Source organism: Rana temporaria, chromosome 4, assembly GCF_905171775.1.
Source record: "Rana temporaria chromosome 4, aRanTem1.1, whole genome shotgun sequence".
In the NCBI taxonomy this organism is placed as follows: domain Eukaryota; kingdom Metazoa; phylum Chordata; class Amphibia; order Anura; family Ranidae; genus Rana; species Rana temporaria.
The window spans coordinates 437,555,215-437,575,808 of NC_053492.1; the positions used below are offsets into that span (position 1 = coordinate 437,555,215).

Below are 20,594 nucleotides of genomic sequence, written 5' to 3' on the forward strand. Positions count from 1 at the left end.
CCTCTTTTTTGGGAACAATCGGCACAGGTCGAGGAATCCTGCCATGCCAGCCCAGATATTACAATGGTTCTTATGGACCCTGAACCTGCAGAAATGGGTCTTGGAGCAGACTTGTCGCTTTGAGTATTTGGGTCTAGTCCCAGACACTACTCAGACCCGATTTTTTCCGCCTCAGGAAAAATGTACAATTCTCTGCTTACAGAATCATGATCTACAGTCCTGGAGTTTTCCTGTGCTCCATTTTTGCATGAAAGTTCTGGGTCTGAGGGTAGTCTTTTTCGAGGCAGTTTAGTTTGCCCAGTTTCACTCCAGACTGCTGCAACAGAATATTCATTCATTGTGGGACAAGTCAGCCCAGTTATCCAGATACAGTGATTCACCTGGTGCTGTACACCAGATTGTCTCTGGCCTAGTGGCTCAGGAATCTAGAATAGAGCAAAGTCCTTAATTTCCATCTTTTGGAAGACCCTCACAATGCATGTTGGGCTGGAAAAAAAAAAGTCCTGGGCATTCTGTCTGTGCAGGAGACTTAAATATTAGGACAATCTTTTCTCCCAGTCAACTTCCTTGCGCTTCGGTGATTTGGCTGTCCCTACCGTGTTGGACTATCTGACTGGAGAGTCTAGATTCAGTCAAACAATGCAATGTCGCATGCAGCAAACATCAGGGAAGAACCAGAAGTCTTGCCACGACAACAAAAGTAGAGCAGCCCTAATCTGCACTGCATTGTGAATTTATGCTTGTTTTTGTATATTCTTATATCTTCTGTACAGACTTTTTTGCAAGTGCCTTTCAATTTGTAACTAATTGGAAAATAAAACATTATTCTATAAAAAAAACAAGGGTAGAGCAGAGCCAGCCTTGGGTGTACCTTCATGTTCCAGCCATGTCCACCATTTACATCCTAGGCATATACCATTGGCAGACTGACTTCTCAGCTGGTAGTGTCTCTACCTTGGGGGGTGGTGACACTTCCAGGTATTCAGAAACTTGCATCACAGCCGAGGGATGCCGAATGTGGAGCTCCTGGCTTCCAGGTCCAACAACAAATTGCACAGCGTTGTTTACCAGGTACTGTTTCCTGGGCAGAAAAGGTGGATACTATTTTGGCTCCATGGGATCAGTACATCCTGATCTATGTTTATACTCCCTTGAAACTTTTTTTCCTTTGTCTCCTTTGCAGGATCAGGGTAGACGACATCTGGTGAGCCTCTTCTGGATTGGCCCAGGTGGATTTGGTACTTTGATCTGATAAGACTTTTGTACCTTGATGCATTAAGGTAAATAATGTTTAGGCATCGGGGCACCTCATCCCCCTTTTACTTACCTGAGCCCTTATTTGATTCAGCATTGTGCCTATCTTCAGCTCTTTTCTCCCCTTACTTCCTGGTCTCTCTGGCATTGCTGAGGCAGCGGGAGGCATTGGCTCCTGCTGCTGTGAATCCAACCCAGTGATGAGGGAGTGGAGAGGGGGTGCTGAATCCCACTGTTTGTGTCAATAGACACAGTGAGGCTTAGGAGCAAGCCCGCACAGGTGACCCCATAGAAAGTCGCTTGGCTCGGCAGAGGGGAAGAACCTGCAGCATGAGCAGGGGACCTGGGAAGAGGAAATTCGAGGGCCGTTCTGTGCATTTCCATTGCACAGAGTAGGTAAACCTGTTTGCAAATGCTTAAAAGAAATTAAATCACTCGTTATGCAGGATTTTGAGTCTAGAAATCCCAGAAGGTCATTCACATAAGGAGACCTCAGAACTGCATTACCTTAATGCATAGGTGTGAAACCAGCCTATTGGACTCATGTTGCAGTTTAATTTTCTGGAATGATTGGATTGAAAGTCACCTTCAGTTAAATGTTGTTGTTTTTAAGTGCTAGGAGAAAAAACTATTTTATCAGTTAGGCTAAGATATCCTCTGTATATCAAAAATGATATGCCTGTATATCAAAAATGATATACAGGTGAATGTGAGGGATGACATCACTAATGGAGCAAAGGAAGAGGTAAAGTTATGGGTAAAGTAAGAAAGGGAGGAAACAAGGAGAAAGTAATACTAAGAGTATGCTATAGGCCCCCTAATCTAAGGGTGGAGGGGGAGACGGACCTCCTATTACAGTTTGGAATAGCGGCAAGGATGGGAAGTGTCATTATAATCGGGGATTATTATCCAGACATAGACTGGGCAGAAGGAACCGTGCATTCATCTAAGGCTCACCATTTCCTAAATGTCTTACAGGACAATTTCATGGGTCAGATGGTGAATGCACCAACAAGAAACAATACCTTTCTAGACCTACTGATTACTTACAATACAGACTTGATTGCGGATGTTGAAATACGGGGCAACTTAGGAAACTTAGAAAATGGGATAAAATCTTAGGAACAAAGAACACGGAGGAAAAATGGATGTGCTTTAGAAACATATTAAATAAGGGTATTACACAGTGCATCCCAAGGGGTAATACATTTAAAAGTGCTAATAAAAGCCCTGGGTGACTAAACGCCAATGTAAGAATTCATATAAAAGCAAAGGAGAAGGCCTTAAAAAAAACAAGGCTTGGGGAACATTATCAGCATTCTAACTGTACAAAGAATGCAATAAGAAATGTAAGGGTGTAATCAGGGCGGCTAAGATAGAATGCGAAAGGCACATAGTGGAGGAGAGTAAGAAAAATCCTAAAATTACATAAATGGTAAAAGAGGGAGGACAGATCATATTGGTTCCATAAAGAATGATGAAGAGATTCTGGTCACAAAGGATGGTGAGATGGCAAAGGTTTTGAATGTATTCTTCCCCTCAGTCTTTTACAAGGGAAACGGGGGGCTTCATTAACCAAAACTGCAATGTTTACACTTCACAGGAAGCACTACCATGGTTAACAGAGGATAAAATCAGAAACAGAATGAGAAACAAAGTCCCAGGTACCAGATGGCTTGCACCCGAGGGTCCTTAACCAGTTCCCGACCCCCGCATGTACATATACGTCCACAATATGGCACGTACAGGCACATGGGCGTACATGTACGTCCTTGCCTATTAGCGGTTGGGGGGGTCCGATCGGGACCCCCCCCCGCTACATGCGGAGGTCGGGTCCGCTCGGGGAGCGATCCGGGACCACGGCGCGGCTATTTGTTTATAGCCGCTCCGTCGCGATCGCTCCCCGGAGCTGAAGAACGGGGAGAGCCGTATGTAAACACGGCTTCCCCGTGCTTCACTATGGCGGCGCATCGATCGTGTCATCCCCTTTATAGGGAGACACAATCGATGACGTCATTCCTACAGCCACACCCCCTTACAGTTGTAAACACACACTAGGTGCACCCTAACTCCTACAGCGCCACCTGTGGTTAACTCCCAAACTGCAACTGTCATTTTCACAATAAAGAATGCAATTTAAATGCATTTTTTGCTGTGAAAATGACAATGGTCCCAAAAATAGCGCAAAAACTAAAAACCGCAGATGTGATCAAATACCACCAAAAGAAAGCTCTATTTGTGGGGAAAAAAGGACGCCAATTTTGTTTGGGAGCCACGTCGCACGACCGCGCAATTGTCTGTTAAAGCGACGCAGTCCCGAACTGTAAAAACACCTTGGGTCTTTAGGCTGCATATTGGTCCGGGGCTTAACTGGTTAAGGAACTCAGTCAAGTAGATGCCAGACCGTTGTTTTTAATTTTTACGAACAGTCTGCTGACTGGTATGGTACCAGTTCATTGGGGAAAAGCCAATGTAGCACCAATCTTTAAAAAAGGACCAAGATATATCTATCCCTGGGAACTACAGACCAGTTATCTGAACATCAGTAGTATGCAAGATCTTAGAAGGAATGATAAGGAACTATATTAAAGATTATAGTAATGAAAATTAGATCATTGGCAGTAATCGGCATGTATTCATTAAAAATCGACTAACCTTCTAAGAGGCGATGAGCTGCCATCTAGATGAAGGAAGGCTGTAGACGTGGTGTATCTGGATTTTGCAAAGGAAATTTATACAGTTCCCCACAAGCGTTTACTATACAAGCTAAGGTCTGTCGGCATGGACCAAAGAGTGAGTACCTGGATTAAAAACTGGCTACAAGGGTGAGTTCAGAGGGTAGTGATATATGGGGAGCACTCTGAATGTTTCAATGTGGAAAGTGGGGTCCCTCAGGGTTCTGTCCTGGGACCAATCCTATTTAATTTATTCATAAATTACTTGGAGGATGGGATAAACAGCTCAATCTCAGTATTTGCATACGATGCTAAGCTAAGCAGGGCAGTAGCTTCTCCGCAGGATGTGGAAATATTGCAAGAAGATTTGAACAAATTAATGGGGTGGGCAACTACACGGCAAATGAGGTTTAATGTAAAAAAAAGTAAAATAATGCCTTTAGGTGGCAAAAACATTAATGCAATTTACACACTACTAGGGGGAGAACCTCTGGGGGAATCTAGGGTGGAAAAGGATGCAATGCCAAGCTGCTGAAAGCAAAGCCAATAGAATATTTGCATGTAGTAAAAAGGGAATTCACTCCAGAGATAAAACGATAATTCTCTCACTCTACAAGACTCTGGTCCGGCCGCACCTGGTGTATGCTGTCCAGTTCTGGTCTCCAGTCCTCAGGAAGGATGTGCTGGAAATGGAGAGAGTACAGATAAGGGCAACAAAGCTAGTAAAGGGACTGAAGGATCTTGGTAAGGGGGAAAGATTACTAGCACTGAACTTATTCTCTCTGGAGAAGAGACGCTTGAGAAGAGGCATTTAAAAAGACTCGTGGCCATTCACTAAAATTAGAGGAAACGGCTTTAACCGGAAACAACGTAGAGTGTTCTGTATGGTAAGAGCGGTAAGAATGTGGAATTCTCTTCAGTAGTGGTTTCGGCAGGGAGCATAGATAAAAAAAAAAACTATTAGATAAGCACATAAAAGACCACAACATACAGGGATATACAATGTAACATTGACGTAAAAGCGGGCACACACAGAGGTTGTCCTTTTTCAACCTTCACAAATATGTAATTATTAATTAAATTAATAAAAATATATATTTTTTTTATTGCACTAAAGAATACAGACACTGGTAGATGTGTTTGAGGTTTGGTGTCCGGTTATCTCTGTTTATGAATATTCAAAACTGTACTTCTGCATGGATATATCTTCATAACATGACCTAATCCTAATGCAAATCATCATACACTGCTCTGAATAGAAGAAAAAAAAAAGCAGCGAAGGCTTTCCAGAGTTCTAAACATAAAAAGGACACTAGAGAAGAATTATAAGAACGTGTTTTAAACCGTTTCTTAATTCATATTTTATTACTGAATCCAGGTTGGTGAGATTTAAATTGCGTAAATTACACATTTATTTAAAAATGAAATAACAAATCTTTGAGGACCTGTAATGGTCTCTTTTTATAGGGGAAATTGAGTCTAGAAACCCCAGTAGACCTTTCCTGAGCGGAGGCACTGGAGATTAGATGCAAAGCATAGTTCCTCCCGGGACTTGGATATGATTGTTTGTTTTATGCCTGGAGCACAGGGAATCACACCCATTAATCTGTAAATTGAATTACAACTATGTTATTAGGATCATAAACCTTTGCATTGGCTTTTGTGTAGAGAATAACTTTAGGCAAATAATATGAATCGCCATTCAGTTCACTTAGGCATTCTTAAAAAATTTAGCTCATAGTTTTTAAATTCATCTAACCTAGTTGCCTAAAAATGTGCATCCCTAAGTTCCAGCAGAAATCAGGCTTGTGATGGACATTCCTGCTCTGTAAGTTGATGAACTGTCTTTTTTTTTATTTTTTACGCACATTGGTGGAACATTTAGAAATGTTAGTTGTGCTTAATAGAGAAGTATTGACTTATAAAAAAATAAATACATATTGTACTCCCCTAGGTAGATGTGGCATCAATCCGATCTTGCATCTGTCTCCCGCTGGCTCTGCAGTGAGAATTGAGCAATTTAAATACTGCTAAGTGCTCAGTTCTCCCCCGTTGCTCTGAGCAGAGAGCAATAGCTGTTGGGGTCACCAGCTCTGCTCTGCCCCTCCAGCGCTCACTGGAGCGCTGGGCTGTGGAGGGGGTGGGAGGGGCTGGCAATCCACTAAGAGCCTGAGCCAGGTGCCAGTCCAGGCATCTGGGTAAATTCCAGCAACATGGTCTTGGATATTTCCTGAGCTTGGACCAGCTGAGTGACGTCAGCTGACAGCGAACTTAAAGCGGGAGTTCACCCATAAGACAATTTTTTCAAAAAATCCCCTTCGATTGATGCTCGTTTTGTCTAGGGGAATCGGCTAGTTGTTTTAAAATATGAGCTGTACTTACCGTTTTCGAGATGCATCTTCTCCGTCGCTTCCGGGTATGGGTCTTCGGGAGCGGGCGTTCCTTCTTGATTGACAGTCTTCCGAGAGGCTTCCGACGGTCGCATCCATCGTGTCACTAGTAGCCGAAAGAAGCCGAACGTCGGTGCGGCTCTATACTGCGCCTGCGCACCGACGTTCGGCTTCTTTCGGAAAATCGTGACGCGATGGATGCGACCGTCGGAAGCCTCTCGGAAGACTGCCAATCAAAATAGGAATGCCCAGTCCCGCAGCCCATACCCGGAAGCGGCGGAGAAGATGCATCTCGTAAACGGTAAGTAATGCTCATATTTTAAAACAACTAGCCGATTCCCCTAGACAAAACGAGCATCCATCTAAGGGGAAAAAGTTTTATGTACGGATGAACCCCCGCTTTAAAGGGGTTGTAAACCCTCCTGTTGTTTCACCTTAATGCATCCTATGCATTAAGGTGAAAAAACATCTGACTAAGGTTTTGCTGTCTCTGACTACTAGCTTTTAGGAGATTGTGAGTGCTATTGGGTGATGTCACCACTGTGCTGCTCACTGTTCTCTTTGCTGGAGGTCCTGACACAAGGAAGCAATGCTCTTCCTCCAACAAGATAGCCTTCCTATAAACAGACAGAACAAGGCATAGTAAGCCATTTATGGGGCTGGTCCTGTTCTCTTCTTCCTTCATGATGTCATCAAGAGCCATCTGTCCCCTCCTCAGCTAGGCCCCTGATGACACACTTCCAGGTCCACCTTTCTCTGACATCTGTATGGAAGCATAACTATCCTGGCATATGTGATGTGCCTATTCCAGGAGTCTTCATAGCAGAGGAGACTTCATTCTAATCTAACTGAAAATGGGGGTGGGGTGACGTGCAAAAAAGATAAACAAAATGTTTTTTTTATTAATTCCGGGTGGTGGAAGCGAGTAGTGCAATGACACCTTTTGCATCTAATGAGTTAAGGTCTGCTATAAAGGACACCTCTCATAAGAGAAAAATGGTATGTTGGTTGCCATTGCGGGCTCCCTCCTTAAAATGCTTTTAATTTTATTCCGGGGGGGGTGGAGGTGAGTAGTGCATTGACACCTTTTGCATCTAAAAAGGTCTGCTTTAAAGTACACCTCTCATAAGGGGGATGCAGTATGTGGGTTGCCATTGGTGTCTTCCTATTTAAAATGCTAGATGCCTGGTTGTCCTTGGTTTCTTTACTTTCTGACTCGCTGATCCAAAAGCACCCGTCCAGTGAAGTTCTGCAATCTTGTTTCTGGTTAATGAGTCAGAAAACAGTGTACATAGAGGCATGGCATGACAGTCAACTAGCATTTTTAAAAGGATGTCAGAAAGTTTGCATTTTTCAAATCCTTCTTTTATGTCTTAGAAATTAATCATTTGGTGTGCCGTCTGTTTTTCAGCACACCACCTGCCTGTGCAACGCGGTCATAAGTCTGCTGAAAGTTCCCCTCTCTTTTCAGAGATATTTCTTCCAGAAGCTGCAATCTACAAGCATCAAAGTAAGTACAATAGTGAGTGTGCGGTCCGCCGCAGAGCCGCGTGTAGAAAAAGCAGCACAGGGAACTTCTATATATATGTTAATGCATTGAAGTAGGCTGCATATTTTACAGGAGAGCTAAAAAAAAGCAATTCTTGCAGCAATAGGCACCTCTTTTTCTGGAAATGGAAAGCACTTCTTTTGATCAGAAACTCCTCAGATCCAGGTAGAGAAGAGAGAGAAAAGTGTGTGTTGATTATATCTATAAGACGTGCCTGGGTTATTTAATAGCGGCATTAAATCGGCAAATGCATTCAGTTTTTTTTTTCCCACTTGCCAATGCAGACTGTATTGGCTTCTGTTGGCTGGAAATCGATAATTCATATGAAAGGAGAAACATCAAAATTGTTGGCGGTATCTTTACTGTAAATCTGTCAGCGATCAAACTGACATCCGGGTTAAATTCACAGTCATTTCTTACATCTGCAATTTACTTTAATTCTGAACTAGCTTTTATGTTTACCTAGGGAGTCTCTAGATCTCAGACCCATACTTTAGTAGGGCCTTGACTTGTGCTTGAATCAGAGTTAAAGTGGAGGTTCACCCAAAAACCTTTTTTTTTTAACATTAGATTGATGCTCGTTTTGTCAAGGGGAATCGGGTGTTTTTTTTACAATCGAAGCCGTACTTACCGTTTTAGAGATGCATCTTCTCCGCCGCTTCCGGGTATGGGCTGCGGGACTGGGCGTTCCTACTTGATTGACAGGCTTCCAACGGTCGCATACATCGCGTCACGATTTTCCGAAAGTAGGCAAACGTCGGTGCGCAGGCGCCGTATAGAGCCGCACCGACGTTCGGCTTCTTACGGCTACTCGTGACGCGGATGTATGCGACCGTCGGAAGCCTGTCAATCAAATAGGAACGCCCAGTCCCGAAGACCATACCCGGAAGCGGCGGAGAAGATCGCTCTCTAAAACGGTAAGTACTGCTTCGATTTAAAAAAAAATAGCCGATTCCCCTTCACAAAATGAGCATCAATCTACTGTTAAAAAAAATGTTTTGGGTGAACTCCCGCTTTAAGCCCCACCTCCTGCCAATCTAATAATGTGAGTGTTGAGTGGCAACAGGTGAGGGGATTTGCTCTGAGCTGAGAGAAGTCATGACCCTAAAAAATCGTGCCCTGCAGTCTTTAGTGTGAAAGCCCGAAGGCTTTGACACTGAAGTGGTGCGCTAGCGGGACTGCTCCAAAAGTCCTGCTAGCCGCATCTTGGGAGCGGTATAGGAGCGGGGTGTTTACCGCTCCTATAACGCTCCTTTCCATTGAAATCAAAGGGAAACCGCTGTAATACCGCCGGCAATGCGCCTCTGCAGAGGCGCATTGCGGGCGGTATTAACCCTTTTTCAGCCACTAGCGGAGGCTAAGAATCGCGCCACTATACCGCCACCGCACCTCCGCTGCCCCGTGTGAAAGGGGCCTAAGATCAGTGTGGGAGTTAAGCCAGCCTTGGATGAACCGTCTATGGCTGGCTTTAGGCTGGATTCACACCTATGGCATTTTTAATGCTTTTTGCATTTTGCAAATTTGCACTACTGAACGTGTTCCATAGGAAACCATGTTAAATGGACTGTAGTGCAAACCTGCAAAAGGCAAAAAGTACTAAAAATGCATAGCTGTGAATCCAGCCTTACTCCTAAATTGATCATAGGGTCCTGAATAATTCAGCAGGGGCTGGCCAAAATTTGATTTTTGCCAGTGGCACCTCCCCTTTCCTAATTGACAGTATTCGGGCTTGGCAGTTAACCGTTGCTCTGGCTGCATACACAAGTAGAATTTATTTCAAAATGTTTAATTTTAAGAACATTCGTTAGATTTTCCAATTGTTGGTAGGGGCAATTCTTTGTTGCTTTTCGACCACAGCGATGAGAAAATTTGAAAGGGCAGGTTGAAAATTTTTTCTTGAACAAATTGATTTCTAACAGGGAATGTGTCTTTTGTTAAATAAAGTCCATTCATTCCAAAACTACGTTTTTTATAGCAGATGACGTTTTGAAGTACTAAGAATTTTCATACAAATGTGCAATCAAAAATCTACTATTGTATGTCCATCCTAACCAGCCCATACACACGCTCAGAAAATGGTACAAAAAAATACCGCTTTTAAAGCGATCGTACAATAAGCTGATCGTTAGTACGCAGCTGTCGAGAGCTGATCACGACAGTTCATCAAATGGGACAAGCATGATTTTTTTTTTCTGTACGATACCAGATCGTGTAATTTTTCATTTAACCACTTAACGGCCGCCGCACGACTATATACGTCGGCAGAATGGCACGGCTGGGCAGATGGACGTACCGGCACGTCCTTTACATCTACCCAGCCGTGGGTCGTGGGTGCGTGCCCACGACTTGGTCCGAAGCTCCGGGACCGCGACACCCGCGGACACGATAGCCGCTGGGGTCCCGCGATCGGTCCCCAGAACTGAAGAACGGGGAAAGCCGCGTGTAAACACGGCTTCCCCGTGCTTCACTGTGGCGGCTGCATCAATCGTGTCATCCCCTTTATAGGGAGACACAATCGATGACGTCACTCCTACAGCCACACCCCCCTACAGTTGTAAACACACACACTAGGTGAAACATAACCCCTTCAGCGCCCCCTGTGGTTAACTCTCAAACTGCAACTGTAATTTCCACAATAAAGAATGCATTTTAAATGCATTTTTTGCTGTGAAAATGACAATGGTCCCAAAAAAAAATTAATAAAAATGCAATAAAACTATCCCCTATTTTGTAAACGATATAAATTTTGCGCAAACCAACCGATAAACGCTTATTGCGATTTTTTTTTTTTTTTTACCAAAAATATGTAGAAGAATACGTATCGGCCTAAACTGAGGAAATTTTATTTTTTTTTATATATTTTTGGGGGATATTTATTATAGCAAAAAGTAAAAAATATTGCATTTTTTTCAAAATTGTCGCTCTATTTTTGTTTATAGCACAAAAAATAAAAATGGCTGAGGTGATCAAATACCACCAAAAGAAAGCTCTATTTGTGGGAAAAAAAGGACGCCAATTTTGTTTGGAAGCCACGTCGCACGACCGCTCAATTGTCAGTTAAAGCGACGCAGTCCCGAATCGCAAAAAGGGGCCTGGTCCTTTACCTGCATTTTGGTCCGGGGCTTAAGTGGTTAATCAGTACAGTTGTTGTCCGAAAATACATGACATCACTTCCAATTTTTTGTTCTGGCGTACGAGAATTTTTGGAACTTTAGTAAAATCTTTATTTATTTTTGATTTTAGATTGGCATGCAAAAAAAGACCTGTACTGTAAAGTACTGCACCTTGGAAATAAGGTCACCGTCACATGATTCCCTATATGCTTAAGTACAGTGGAACCTTGGATTGCGAGTAACGAGCGTTTCGCAATACGAGCAATTATGTAAAAAAAATCCTAACTCGGTTTGCGAGTGTCTCACAAAACAAGCAGGATTCAAGCCTCTGCGGTGTGCAGTACCGCATTTGGCCAGATGTGCGGGGGCGCCAGTGACACTCTGAGCCGTTTGGAAATTATTATGCTCGTAAACACTCGGAAATTCTCCAATCCTGAGGGTTTCCGAGTGCAGCCTAACGGTCTCCGAGTATTTCTGAGTCTCTCCGGCGTCCCCCACCTCTGGCCACATGCGGTATTGCATGCCATAGAAGTCAATGTGGAACGAATTATCTTTGTTTCCATTGACTGCTATGGGGAAACACGCTTTAATATGCAAGTGCTTTGGATTACAAGCATTCTCCTGGAACGGATTATGCTCGGAATCCAAGGTTCCATTGTATAGAAGTCTTTTGTAGTGCTACCACAAATAAATGAGGCCATAAGGAAAACAAGGCCAATATCAGTGGGTAGAGGTGTGGTCTGTGAAGAGAACCTATCACAATGCCCTAAATTGGGCAAAGTAACTGATTCTGTTTACAATTTCTGTTCATACAAGGAATCTTGAGATTATGTTTAAAATTTGCACAAATTGTATCTGCCAATCAATTACTAATACATTTTAATGATCTGTAACGGCACCTGTACTGTAGGTTTGTAATATATTCTCTTAACAGAGGGAAAGTTGAGGATGGGCTGGTCTGCTGTTAGATGAAAGTGTAATGATTAGATTTGAACCCCAACATACAGCAGCATTACAATACATCACAGCGGTTTTTTGTTTTGTTTTTTTATATTTGGTCTGTGAAGTGGTACATTGGATCTCCTCTTGGTGTCTCTTCTACTTGAGCCTGTGCTCTCATTAAATGAGGACATGAAAGCAGTTTCCTAGCTGGTCATCTCTTTTCATCAGCTGAACTTGCTGCTTTTGAAGTTAAAATCTTCTGACTCCTCGAATACATGGCCACCAGCTAGTTCCCCAGCCATGACCGGCCTCAGGAATTATCTGTCAGATCACATAGAAAATTATCTCTTTAAACTCTGCCCTTCACACTGACTATATATTTTATATACACACAAACAAGTGTGTGTGTGTATGTATGTATATATATATATATATATATATATATATATATATATATATAATATATAGAATTTTACAACACTTCTAATACTCAAAACTACTATGGAGGAGATGTATAGGGGTTTGTAAATATTTTCTTTATGATGTGAAGGGCTAAGTGTTCTTTTCAGCCAGAATAAAATTCTACGTATGAATACTTATTCATGTCAGCCAGCAGATGGTGTTGTAGACTCCTTTCCACGTATGTATCGGGCTAATTGTGACTGAATTGCTCAAAAAAGCAAGCAGGATAGTTTAACCACTTTAGTACCGTGGGTGTTTTTCAGATTTGGTGTTTACAAGACTAAAACTTTTTTTTGCTAGACAATTACTTAAAATCCCCAAACATTATATATATATTTTTTCTAACACCCTAGTGAATAAAATAGCGATCATTGCAATACTTTTTGTCACACCATATTTGCGCAGCGGTCTTGCAAGTGCACTTTTTTTGGAAAAAAATTACTTTTTTGAATTAAAAAATAAGACGGCAATAAATTTGGGGTCAAACTTTTACCCTTAAAAATCTCGATAGGCGACGTTTAAAAAATTCTACAGGTTGCATTTTTTGAGCTACAGAGAAGGTCTAGGGCTATAATTATTGCTCTCAGTCTAACGATTGCGGCGATACCTCACTTGTGTGGTTTGAACACCGTTTTCATATGCGGACGCTACTCACGTATGCGTTCGCTTCTGCGCACGAGCTCGTCGGGACGGGGCGCTTTAATTTATTTATTTTTTTCTTATTTATTTTTATTTATTTTATTATTTTTTACACTGGGAAAAAAAAATTGATCACTTTTATTCCTATTACAAGGAATGTAAACATCCCTTGTAATAGAAAAACGCATGACAGGTCCTCTTAAATATGAGATCTGGGGTCAAAAAGACCTCAGATCTCATATTTAGACTTAAAGGGGTGGTTCCCCCTAAAACAAATTTCTAACAATACATTCGTAAGACCCGTTACACTGCGGGTAGGCTGGCTTTTGTTTTGTTTTTTTAGTACATACCTCGATACCGCCGTTTCGTCCCTTGGCGGTGGGCGTTCCTAGTTGATTGACGTTCCTCCGACGGGCACATACGTGACGTCACGACTTTCCGAAAGAACCCGAACGTCGCTGCGCAGGCGCCGTATAGAGCCGACTCTATACGGCGCCTGCGCAATGACGTTCGGCTTCTGTCGGAAAGTCGTGACGCGCAGTATGCGCCCGTCGGAGGAACGTCAATCAACTAGGAACGCCCACCGCCAAGGGACGAAACGGCGGTATCGAGGTATGTACTAAAAAAACAGAACAAAAGCCAGCCTACCCGCAGTGTAACGGGTCTTACGAATGTATTGTTAGAAATTTGTTTTAGGGGGAACCACCGCTTTAAATGCAAAAAAAAAATGGAAATTTTGTCATTTAAAAAAATGACAACAAAAAAATGTCTCTTTAAAATAGAGAAAAACATTCTTTTCAGTTCTGTGCATTGTGGTAATGTGCAGAAAAACAGCCAATTTCAGGGTACACCATCATTTCTTGCTTGTGTGATTGGCTCGATGATTTTTGCGTACGTCGGCACTAGGATACAAGTCAGACTTTAGGCATCCTCTGCAACAAAAAGTTCATTTTTGGCGAGATACTACCTAAGGGTTATTACTAAAAGGATGCCAACAATGCAACTTTCCTCAAAACACAGAGTTCAACAGGTGATTATAATTAAGCAGACCCTACCACTCAGAATCAGTCCTCACAGAAGATGGTCAAACAGCTGTTTCTTCAGAGAAAAAATAAAAAAACCTGTAGTATTCTGCAAAAAAGCTTTTTTTTAAATCCTTTCAATGTATATTGATCACCCCCTGGAGATTTTTTTTTTTTGCTTTGTTTTTTTGCAACAAAAGTGGAGTTACTCTTTAAAAGGATAAGATCGGCAGATCGTGGGTGCAATGCAGGGCACTTGCAGACTCTGTGGGACCAAGCAGTTACATACTAGCCGGAAGCATTAATCAACTACCACAGCGCTCAACCGCGTTTTTTGTTTCACAGAACATTGTGAATGGATGATGCAGCTGGTGGACGGAGCACCACACAGCCGCGTCTTTTACAGATTGTGACAGCTAGCAGGAGGAAGAAGATCCCTTGATAGCTGTTAGACTGGGGGTTCAGGGGGAGCGGGAGTCGGTGCATCTGTAACATGGTACACCCTGAATATGGGCGTAACATGTAACAAAAGGTGAACTTATCCTTTAAAACGCATGGGCGGGACTGACGTTTTGCGTCACTTCCGCCCAGCAATGCTATGGGGACGGGTGTGGACCATCTTGCCCTCACTCGCATTCCCACACAGCAGGCTGAAGGACCCGATCGCCTCCGCCGCTACCGGCGGCGGAGGGCGCGGGAGAGCGGCGGGAGGGGGGCCCTCTCCCGATGACGGTGATCTCGCGGTGGATCCGCCGCGGAGACCACCGTTATCTTTTACAGGACCGCTCACACTAAAGATGGATATCTCGGTTGTGGCAGCAGCTGCTGCCGTTACCGAGATATCCATCTTTGAAGTGCCGCCGTATATAGTGGTAAGGTGGTCGGGAAGTGGTTAAGATGCAATAATGTTGTTGTTGGGTGTGGCTAGATCCCGGATTGCCAATATAGGGAAGAGCAGAGGAAGCCGGCACCACACATGACCTTTGCTCATAGTATGTCCCCTTGGTATCTATGCTGCAGCGATAAACATAATGTTATAGTGTATTGTTTTTTTTTTTTAACACAAAGGTGCACCTGGTACATATGCCTGAAACAAAATACAGGAATGTTACAAAATATAACAGTGGTTTTATGAAGCAAATGAATAACCCACTTTATTTTCCCTTTACATAACGCAAGAAGATTCTAGCAGATGGTTGCTTTCAAATATGCTGCTTATGCAAAAAATAAGAGACTGTGGAAAACAAAATGTTCTGGACAGTACTGTGTGCTACGGAGACCAATGATAAACCTTACCTAACCAGTCTATTTGATTTTTTTAAATCCTATTCCAACAATGTGAAAATGTAATCGACAGACAGGTAGAAACACCATAATTAAAGTTGACCAGTACGCCATTTAAAACTTCAAGGTGTATTTCTTGGACAAAAAAAAAAGTACATCTCTGGAACACATGCATACATTTTCCTGTTGCCTCTGTATAAACACTGCAAATATAGAAAAATACCTGTTGGTACTGCCAGAAATCCAATGAGCTTCTAACTTCCTGTAGGGCAGAGATCCCCAACCACCGGGCCTGTACAATAGTTTTGCACAGAGCAGCCTCCTCTTCTGAGGTCCCCCTTGCTCTGTCCTCTCCTCATCTCTATCTGCCCCATAGCAAGCACTTTCAAACATATGTGCTCGCTCCCATGCAGGTGTGTGTGTTCATTGAAACAGTGTGGCTCGGCCACGCTCCCTCCTCACCGGGATTGATTGACAAGCCTTTTGAACCATTTCAAGCATTTGGATACAGGTATAGAGAGGGAGGTAAGTGGAGAGTCTACTTAAAGCGGAGGTTCACCCTTTAAAACATTTTTTGACATCACACAAAGTCGCGCCATCCTACCGACACAATGCCGGTGTTTTGTTTTTTTGTCAGCACATACCTCTGACGCAGTATAGAGCCGCACCGACGTTCGTGTTTTTAATGCGCCGTTCGGAAGCCTGTCAATCACAGGCAGTGCTTGGGAACGCCCACTCCCGCGGGATCGCGGTGAGGTGAAAATCGGGATTAAGAGGTATGTGCTGACAAAAAAAAAAACACCGGCATTGTGTCGGTAGGATGGCGCGACTCCGTGTGATGTCAAAAAATGTTTTAAAGGGTGAACCTCCGCTTTAACAATTAGGAACAGGTCAGAGGTTGATGTCACTTCAAGTGTTACTAAACCCAGGACCCTGCATTCACTATATCTGTCTCCCACAGAACATTGAGATGCAATTATTTTAGTGAATATAAATTGCTAAATACCTTTTCTCATCAGCAGTATATAGCAGTCTTGTGACTTCTGTCAGTGTCCAGTTAAAGCTGTCCTATGATGCTGCAGGACCCCTGACCCTCTGTCTGGACAGTACTGATTGACCCTGTGCTGATCACACTCTCCCAATAAAAATAAAACTCTAGCAATGCACACCAATCTGAGCATGTGCAGAGTGACTCCAAAGGCTTTGTCTTATCAGGAGATGGATTGGGGACTGTGGAAAAAGGGAAGGTTTTACACAATGCTCAGGATTAACGCTTAGATTCAACAGTGAGTATAACAAGCATGCTTTACTGCATATGCAGACTGATTTTACTGTTGTGGGTTTAGTAACAGAGCGTTTAGAGATCTATTTCTTTATCGTACATCACGGGACACAGAGCGGCATTCATTACTATATGGGTTATATGGAGTACCTTCAGGTGTAGACACTGGCAATCTCAAACAGGAAATGCCCCTCCCTATATAACCCCCTCCCATAGGAGGAGTACCTCAGTTTTTCCGCCAGTGTCTTAGGTGTTAGTCATGGTTTAGCTTGCCTCCACATCCTTGGGATTAGGTGAGCTAACCGGTTCTGTCCAAAAAAGCCTCAGCGCTAAAGTGGTCAGTAACCGGACCCCAAACCCTTGGGGTATAGCCCATAATGCTTTTCTTTTTAGAGAGCTGGACCCTGGGCCCAGAACTTAGAAACCTTTGGGTGCCTAATGTTTCTGTTGCCAGAGTGCTATATGGGCCCAGGACAGTGGATCCTTCATAGGAACCCAGGGCCTGAAGGTCTAGACATCCCCACCGAGATGGGGGAAGATTGGGCCTCTTGCTTGGCAAAGTCCTGCGGCATGGAGCAGGTAAGTGAGGGGAAAAACTTGCGGAACTTGGTTCTTAGCAGGTTTTTTCTGGGGGGTCACAGGGGACATGCCTAAAGTTATGCACTGCATCTGGCAAACTAGTCACATATCATAAAGATAGGATGGCTCTATATGTATTATTCCCCATAAGATGTGACCTCCCTTGTAGTGTTGGAAAAGCATTGAGTGGGGCCTGTGATATAAAAGTATATGTGTGTGTCAGAGAGCTGTGCTTACCTGCAAGCCTCCAGGCGATGCTCCATTCAGTCTTCCTCCTCACGGCCTGCAAAGCAGGCAAAACGCCGACCTCCTCATGGTTCCAGGCTGCAGGCTGCAGTTTGCTGGAGCAGAGAGGTCCCTTCCTCCCAACCCCACCCCCCCCCCTGTCGGGAGGGGCATTTCCTGTTTGAGATTGCTGGGGGGGAAGGGCGGGTCAGTGGCTTAAGGAAGGGGCGGCCCTTCCTTGTTTGTTCCATATAGCTCATTCAATACTTTGGAACTGAGGAGGAAAGACCAGAACGGCAAGCACGGGGCGCCGAGGACACACAGTGGCCAGAAAGAATATTGCAGTCTTCAGAAAGACTGTTTTCAAGCCTAGGAATAGGCTGTTTCTTTTCCATCTCATAGTTTTTCTTGCAATACTACTCAGGGGGACAGAATGTTTTTTCTTTCCTAGATTTGAAAAAAAAAAAAAAAAAAAGTGTCATCTAGGGGAGAGGAAGCATTTTTTATCCCCCAAACAGGTGTTTGGGCATTTAACTATTTATAAGTCCCAGGTACCAATAAGTAGCAGGTGTACCTCGGTATTGTACCATGGCATCAAAAAACAAGGGTACAAGAGGTGGGGATTCCCCCAGAGAGTCTGAGGTCTCGGACAATGCTATGCCGCTGCTTTCCCCACAGGGAGCCTTGGGGCCATCGGGATCTGGGGCTGGAGCTGACGCGGGTCAGTCCAACCCTAAGATGGTCACGGAGGAGGTATTACTCACCTCTTTAAAAGAGATGCAGAAAAGCATGGGTAAAATGATAGCCGCAGCTATGCGGGGCAGTAAGCGGAATAGATCTCCGTCGCCCGAGCGCGGACCCTCAGAAGAGGAGGTCCTTTCCTCAGGGGAATTGGACGACCTCTTGGACAAGGACCAAGTAGGTTCAGGGATCGAAGATCCGGATACAGAGGAGTCTGGGGCAGTCTCCCTGAGGGAGAGCTGGTGGATTCAAGGATTGTCGGACTTGGTCCATAGGGCATTCAACTTGCCAGTACCAGATCTCCAGGTATCGACGGTTTCAGCTTTGGGCTCACTGAGGGCGCCTCAAAGCAATGCTGTGTTTCCGATCCATCCTCTATTAGAGGGAGTTTTGTTCCAAGATTGGAACAAGCCAGATAAGATCTTCTTACCACCTAAGAAGTTCTCTGTCCTATATCCTATGGAAGAAAAATTTTCCAAAAGATGGGCTACTCCTGCAGTGGACGCAGCCATCTCATGTGTTAACAAATCGTTAACATGCCCTGTAGAAAACATACAGGTGTTCAAGGATCCAGTTGATAAGCGCTTGGAAGCACTACTTAAGAACTCCTTCACTACTGCAGGGCAGTAGTACAGCCAGCTGTGGCTGCGATTGGGGTCGCTCAAGCATTATCGGATCAATTTAAGCAGATGCTTAAACTTATTCCTGCCCAGCAGGCAGAAGAATTTTCGGATGTCCCTAAGGCCATATGTTTTACGGTAGACGCAATCAAGGATTCTATCCAGCAAGCGTCACGTTTATCGTTATCCCTTATCCATATGAGAAGACTCTTATGGTTAAAAAGCTGGGAGGCTGAGCCCCCATGCAAGAAGCTCCTGGTAGGGTTCCCCTTCCATGGAGGACGACTCTTCGGAGAAGACCTAGATAAATACATTCAGACCATTTCAAAAGGCAAGAGTACTCTCTTGCCAACTAAGAAGAAGGTTCAGGGGCCTGCGTTTAAACGACAGTATTCCCCTGGGCAGGGGCCCTCTAATGCCAAGCAGTATCGACGGCCTCCTGCAAAAGCAAACTTCGGCTTCAACAGCAAATCACAAGGACAGGCTGTTAGAGGCAAAAGGCAGTGGTTTCGCAAACCAGCAAAACCAGCCCCCAAGCCAACCTTATGAAGGGGCGCCCCCACCCACGAAGGTGGGGGGAAGGCTGCGACTCTTTTCAGAGATTTGGGAAGCCAGCATTCCCGACGAGTGGGTACGGTCTTCCGTGGCCACAGGCTACAAATTAGATTTCCTAAGGTTTCCTCCTCCTCATTTCCAGGAGTCGAGGATTCCAAACGATCCGCCTCGAATTCCGGCCAGTCCTGGAACAGGGGCTGGGTTTCTACTCCAACCTATTCATCATCCCCAATGGAGATGTCAGGCCAATTTTGGACCTAAAGATGGTAAATGCATATCTAAAGATCCGCTCATTTCGGATGGAATCCGTGCGGTCAGCAGCTGCCACACTCCAGAAGGACGACTTCATGGCGTCCATAGACATAAAGGATGCCTACCTTCATGTTCCAATTTATCAGCCACATCAAAGATATCTACGCTTCATGGTGGCTTCGCGTCACTTCCAATTCGTGGCGCTTCCCTTCGGGTTGGCTACGGCCCCCCGGGTCTTCACGAAGGTCCTAGCTCCGATCCTAGCCAAGCTAAGGATCCAAGGGGTCACGATCCTAGCATACCTGGACGACCTCCTAGTCATAGACCACTCGTCTCCCGGCTTGGAGCGAGCAGTGGCCCTCACGGTCCAATACCTCGAGAGGTTCGGCTGGGTCCTAAATCGAGAAAAGTCAGCTTTCCAGCCCACAAGGCAGTTGGAATATCTCGGCATGAGATTAGACACAGAACAACAAGGAGTGTTCCTACCTCTGAGGAAGGTAAAAGCCATCAAGGAATTAATCCTACTGGTTCTAAGCAAGAAAGAACCGACTATTCGCCTATGTATGAGGTTACTAGGCAAGATGGTGGCCACGTTCGAGGCGGTACCATACGCCCAGAGCCACACTCGCATCCTACAGGCAGCCATCCTGTCAGCATGGAGCAGAAGGCCACAGGCCTTGGATATCCCGTTGCCGCTCTTATCAAGAGTCCGACAAAGTCTGTGTTGGTGGTTAGACCCTCAGAATCTACTGAAGGGGAAGTCTTTCAGCCCAGTGGCTTGGAAGATAGTGACCACAGACGCCAGCCTGACGGGCTGGGGAGCAATTTTGGATGGTTGCACTCGCCAAGGTACTTGGGCAAAGCCAGAGAAGCAGTTGCCCATCAACATCTTGGAGCTCAGAGCTGCTCGACTAGCCCTCAGGGCTTGGACGTCAAAATTGCAGGGGTTCCCGGTGAGAATTCAATCAGACAATGCCACGGCCGTGGCATACATAAATCACCAAGGGGGA

The 20,594-nt window shown here is 44.4% G+C and overlaps 1 protein-coding gene across 1 annotated transcript in view; it reads left to right on the plus strand.

Moving 5' to 3' along the window:
- The window catches only part of INTS7 (integrator complex subunit 7), a 94,166-nt gene that overhangs the window by 52,345 nt on the left and 21,227 nt on the right, over positions 1 to 20,594 (plus strand). The window contains exon 18 of the mRNA XM_040351479.1: positions 7,731 to 7,829. Within this exon, the coding sequence (XP_040207413.1) occupies positions 7,731 to 7,829 (99 nt within the window). The remainder of the gene's footprint in view (positions 1 to 7,730; positions 7,830 to 20,594) is intronic.